The sequence below is a fragment of the Mangifera indica genome, chromosome 11, assembly GCF_011075055.1.
Source record: "Mangifera indica cultivar Alphonso chromosome 11, CATAS_Mindica_2.1, whole genome shotgun sequence".
NCBI lineage: Eukaryota > Viridiplantae > Streptophyta > Magnoliopsida > Sapindales > Anacardiaceae > Mangifera > Mangifera indica.
The window spans coordinates 6,048,519-6,054,790 of record NC_058147.1 but is presented as its reverse complement, the minus strand read 5'-3'; the positions used below and the strand labels follow the sequence as shown (position 1 = coordinate 6,054,790).

Below are 6,272 nucleotides of genomic sequence, written 5' to 3'. Positions count from 1 at the left end.
ATATTTATAAGAAAGATTAGACAAACGATAGAGTTTGAAAAAAATAGGGCGATCAACTATTTAAACCAATAATGACAATCATTATAAAAGTGGATTGAAAGAACTAAATGATTAGAATATATACACACTAAAATTTTCATTCTATAATTGTATATGATTAATGATAAGATTACCATGACTAGTGTCTTTTGCTCTTTGCATCTAACATGGAAAGACTAAAGTATAGTTTCCCAAATCCATAAAAGGGCCCAAGTTATGATCTTTAAATGATTTTTATGTCTTGATATTATTGGTTTTTATAACTATTGCATTTTGGGTGAAAGTTATAGTTTAAGAAATTAAGGGGCAAAACTAACTTTTCCAAACCCTGGGCGACACGGTAATTTAGGCACCATAAAAATAGGAAAACAACCAAACGGTAGGTCTAATTTCACACAGTTTCACCAATCGTCGATAGCCAACATGCCTTATTCATTGAGCAGCGCCGCCACTTCCCGTCTCCTCTCCTCCCGTTCCGCCGCCGCTGTCTCTAAGCTTGCTTTCGCTTCTGCTTCTGCTTCCCTTTCATTTTCTTTCTCTACTTCTTCTTTCAAATGTCTCAGATCCTCTCCGCTCATTCACCAGGTAGCATTTATTTTCTCATTTAATTTATTTACGGCATAAATAGGTCAAAATGAATTTGTTTGTATTCTTATTTTTACTTTGTGGAGTGTAGAAGAGATGCTTGGTGAATGCGACGAACCGACAGTTTAACACATCAGCGTCGCCGAAATGTGCGGCTTCGGATCCTGCTCAATTGAAAAGTGCTAGAGAAGATATCAAGGAGCTTCTGAAAACCAAGTTTTGCCATCCTATTTTGGTACGTAAGCTGTCACTCAACTCAATTATTGAAACTGTAACGGTGCTTGTGAATTATTAAATAATTTTCCTTGCTTTGTTTTGTAGTTAAGGTTGCTAAACTTATTTTTTGTGATATCAAAATATCAATGTATACTAATGACAAAAATGTTGCGTATAATTTTTATTTTGTTATTATTATTTATCCCCAGTTCACCTAAACAAATTGTGGCTGCCTAAGAAATTGTTGTCATGTGGTTTAAAGCTTGTTGTGAATGATGTAATAGGTTCGTCTTGGTTGGCATGATGCGGGTACTTATAACAAGAACATTGAGGAGTGGCCTCAAAGGGGTGGAGCTAATGGAAGTCTTAGATTTGAAGTTGAGCTTAAACATGGAGCTAATGCTGGTAATGGTTTGAAAATTTGTGCATTTCGGCTTGGTTTGGAACATTGGCGCCTCACAAGTTGTCATTTCAGGCCTTGTGAACGCATTGCAGCTGATTCAACCCATAAAGGACAAATACTCTGGTGTCACCTATGCAGACTTATTCCAGTTGGCCAGTGCTACTGCTATAGAGGTTTTACTAACTGTTGCTTTGATTTCAATATTTTTCAAAATGGTTTAGATTTTAGAGATTCTATCTATTGCTTTGAAATTCAGGAAGCCGGGGGCCCCAAATTACGCATGAAATACGGAAGAATAGATGTCTCTGGACCTGAGCAGTGCCCTGAAGAAGGAAGGCTTCCTGGTTTGTTAACCATTCACTTTTGTAGTCTTTGGCAGTATATCATTTAACTTATGGTGCCTACATCAATCAAAAGAACACAAATTTCTTAGGAAGTAGTTCAACGTGATGAATAATTCCTTGGGAATCAATATGGTTGATAACGTGATGCATAGGGACATGCTCATGTCTAAAACTGGATTCGAATCGAGCTCAAACTTGAAGTTTAACTTTTATGAGTGTTCGGTTCGTTAAACTCACAAATTTAAAAAATTCGATACAAAACAACATCATTTTTATTAATATATATTAAAACAACGTCGTTTTAGTAACAAGTCAAACTCAAAGCTTGCGACAAACTCGAACTTGAGATTGACTCTTTTGAAATGAGTTGAGCTCGAGTTTGGTTCCATATAAATTGAGTCGAGTTCAAGTTTAACTCGAATCAAGCCCTATTCATGTCATGTCATAATCCATGAGATCTTGATGAGTGTGCTTTGGTTAAGCAAAAAGTTAAGTGTTCACATATTTCTTTGTGGAATGAGGGTTAGTTGAGTATTTGATACTGTGGAAGGTTAGGCAAATTACTTAGATCATGAGATTTTGTGTATGTACTTTGTTTGTATGGGAAGTTATTAGGCACTTCAGTTATTAAAGAAAAATATATATTTATTTAGGTTTCAATCTGCTGACAATTTAAAAATTGATCACTTAATCTTCAAATTAACTTGTCCATTATTGCTCTCTCTCTCTCTCTCTCTCTCTCTCTCTCTATATATATATATATATATATATATATAAATATAAATTTGTAGCGCTCATGTTTTTATCGGCCGGCATAAAAGAGTTATCATGGCATCAATGCTGAACCTTGTAGATGAGTCTTGAGTTCCTACATATATGGCTGAATTGTTTTCTTAGAATCTTTAATAGTAAATCTTCCAATTTTAGGTTGTTACGATACTTAAGCATATTCTAGGACTGATTGAACTGGTTGTTGTGTGGTTTGGTTATTTTTTCCATATCAAATCCACTGCTGCTTGTATGGCACTTCAATTTTAACTTAGCAGCTGACTTTGAAGCATTCATCTTACTTCTAGATGCTGGCCCTCCCTCACCAGCTGAACATTTGCGAAGTGTTTTCTACAGAATGGGATTAAATGATCAGGTAACTTTAATTGCAACTTTGTAAGGTAGATTTGGTCATTATTTTATCGCAAATTTGCATGCAATGCTTTATATATCTCTTCTTTCTGCAGGAAATAGTTGTTTTATCAGGTGCACATACCCTGGGAAGGTCTAGACCTGAACGGAGTGGTTGGGGAAAATCAGAAACAAAGTATACGGTATAAAACCTCTAATTTTTAATATTCATGTTGAGAGTCTTTCAAATTTTTTGTGGAATGCGTAATTTGGATGGTTCATCTAATCTATTAATTTGCTACTAGCGCTAGTAAATAGCTAAGAAATTAATAGAAAATGTTGTATGACAGAAAGATGGACCCGGAGCTCCTGGAGGGCAGTCCTGGACGGTTAAATGGTTGAAATTTGATAATTCCTACTTCAAGGTTTGAAGTTAGACCATACTCTTTGTGTAGTGAGAATCCAAAATTCCATTCCTGAATGTGATTTTCTTGTGCAGGATATTAAAGAGAAAATGGATGAAGATCTTCTTGTGTTGCCTACCGATGCTGTCATTTTTGAAGATCCTTCATTCAAGGTGAAATTTAATGAAAATTTACTGTAACACTTACATAGAATCATCATTTTAGCTAATAAATATTGCATGATTTGCAGGTATATGCTGAGAAATATGCTGAAGATCAGGAAGCATTTTTCAAAGATTATGCTGAAGCCCATGCCAAACTCAGCAACCTTGGTGCCAAATTTGATCCTCCTGAGGTTAGTTGATTTTGAATGCTTGGTTTGGTGTTTTCATGAAATATGATAAATTAAAATTTCTTCTTGCATTAGTGTATACTCTATTCTTTTTAAAATGAATTTCAAGTATATTAACCGTTTGCTTTTGATGGCTCCTTTTATTAGTAAATTCATTGGTTCAAAATATGCGCAGTCGTTGTTTGAGATTTATTCATGCAATAAACGCCCAGTATAGGAATGGACCTAATAGGACTTATCATTATACTTTAAAAGTTGATAGCATCCTGGATAAAGACTAATGTACATGAACTCAAACACCAAGATTTTTCACATGAAAAATACATGAAGAAATTGTTGTATGGTTGGTTTCTGGAATTGTTTCCTTGATATTTTGAATAGCTTGGATTCTTTTCACATAAACACGTGCATCTTTAGTGTGCCAAATAACAGTAAAACGGTAAAACCATCTCCAATTGATCTCTGGGGTCAGCCTGACAAGTGACAAAACATTATCATCTTTCGTTATCAGAACAGCTCGCATTCTTGGCTTCGGTTCAAGGAGTTTGCATATCTAAACTTTGATTGGCAATGATGAAGATGTTTTTTGACCTTTTATACTAATTCACAAATTTGTGATTAGGGTATCGTGATAGATGATAGCCAGAGAAGTTCGTAGCTGCCAAGTATTCTTCTGGGAAGGTTGTAACTATGAATAATTTTTTTTTTAATATATTCTTTTAGTTAGTGGCTAACTGGTTATCAAAAGTTTGCTGCTGTCTCATGGAGGAAATTGTGGATGGCTAAATTGTTTGGCTTCTCTTCTCTTCATGATTTTCTGCAGGATTTAAAAAACAAGTATCTTGGTTTCTTTTGCGGTATCTATAAATAACACAGGAACCGAACTCCCAACTAAAACTTGGAAGTCTAAATGAAGTAGAAAGAATAAAATTCAATTAGTGTAATTGCAGACAGAGCTGCCAGATGCTATGAATCTGAAGATTCGGCAGAGTATGAAGCGGCTGGTGGAAGCCCAGATAAGCCTTTAAAGTCAAACTATTTCCCAAATATCATGATTCATGGTTGTGATTGCTGTTTTAGCATCTGTTACATCTCTTGCTGTTTTAGCGTCTGTCTTTTGACTGCACAAATTCTTTTGGTCGGTACTCCCTCCGCTTTCTGGTTTGAATGGGAATACAATGTGGCAGTTCATATCATGTTTATTAGTACCGATATTTCCCCGATAAATCTTACTATGTTGGTGGAAAATGATACATATTTTTGGGTGAATCGGAAATTGTTACGATATGGATGAGTGTATGCATCAATAATTTTATCCATACATGCTAAGAGACCTTTTTACACTATGTTAGGTTGGAATTGGGTCACCAATCTAGTTCAACAAAACCGTGTGCACAAAAGACCCCTTAGGCCCTTAAGCTCCAGAGGCTTTTGCTTAAAAGTAGGGTTGGATTTGAATCACACTGAGTTCAATTTTAAGCTCGTTTAAATTCAGTTTGATTTAAGATAGTTGAATTTGAGCTCGATGATTTGCTATAAACCCATGTTCGAGTTTAAACCCAAAATGAAGAGTTAAGTTTGGTTTGCTATTGTAGCAAAATTAAATTTATTTATTGAATTTAGACTTAATTATGTTTTCCAATAAAGGAAAACATAAGGAATGAGTTGAAATATGATGAGAAATGAAATTAATCAGCTTCTCATGCCTAAAATTTAAGCAGATTAATTTCTTTAAACTAAGGGAATGAAATGATGAAGATTTAAAGACTTCCACATTGTTGAAAATGCACAATGTATTTGCAAAAGAAAATGCTATATTGAAAAGGTTGATATTCAATCAAACACTCCACTGATTATAAATACAACCTCGATCCATTTCAATTGTTTCACAGATGATACCTGTGAACTACTCACTCTTACCCATTAAAAATAACCCTTTTCATATACTTTTTTTTTTTTTTAAATTAGAAAATATAGATTTAAGAAAAATATTTTTTATAATTAAAAAAATATTGGCTTGAGCTGGGCTCTTATGGCTTCAGCTTGAAAATTTACAAAACCATGGCTCTAGTTCAAGCATGAGCCATGATAGCTTATATTAAGTTTAATCGAATCGAGGTAATAATTAAATTTGAACCAGTTTGACTTTAATTCAACTTTATAATACAAACCTTTTTTTATTTTATATAAAGAAAAAGAAAAACTATCTTTTATGAATTTTTCTCCACGTAAAGCTTTTTCACTTGAAGGGAAAAAACAAGAAAACTTGGTTTTCTAATCCTTGCAAGTCCTAATATACCTTTCTAGTTTTATTAAAAAAAAAAAAAATTGTGATATACATGAATTAAAAATATTATTAAAAAAAAATCAATGTTCGTCTTTCTATCTTGCCTTGATTATAAGCATTAGATTTTAAAATGATTAAATAACTAATTTTAAAATCATAAGAAAATAATTGATGCTTCATCTCTGTAATTTCTAATTAAATCACATAAAAAAATTGAAGGAATTTTTTAATTTAACAAAAAGCCCATAAACCATAATTCACTGTTTAAGGTCATTTCAATTCATATTATTTATACAATAAAATTATATTTATATATTTTGAATATATAATATGTATTCTAATATAATTAAATAATTTTAAATTAATAATAAAATATTATTTAATTATATAATAATATATATAAATATATATTCATTTATATACTTAAAAATAGAGTTATTTGAATTTATTCATTTTTTCCGCTTCATTCACCATTGACAAGAGGAACCACTATATTATGGTTTCGAGATAGAGATTAAGATTA

General features: G+C 32.8%; 1 protein-coding gene across 1 annotated transcript; it reads left to right on the top strand.

Annotated features, from left to right (window-relative positions):
* The first annotated feature begins 401 nt into the window (after window positions 1-401).
* LOC123229226 (probable L-ascorbate peroxidase 6, chloroplastic/mitochondrial) lies at window positions 402-4,658 on the top strand. Its single transcript, XM_044654884.1, is given in 13 exon segments — window positions 402-624; window positions 716-859; window positions 1,125-1,245; window positions 1,316-1,416; window positions 1,500-1,587; window positions 2,664-2,731; window positions 2,823-2,909; window positions 3,057-3,131; window positions 3,206-3,283; window positions 3,361-3,465; window positions 4,085-4,103; window positions 4,106-4,143; window positions 4,286-4,658. Coding segments are annotated over 13 exon segments (1,134 nt in total). The 5' UTR covers window positions 402-462; the 3' UTR covers window positions 4,334-4,658.
* Window positions 4,659-6,272: the final 1,614 nt, after the last annotated feature.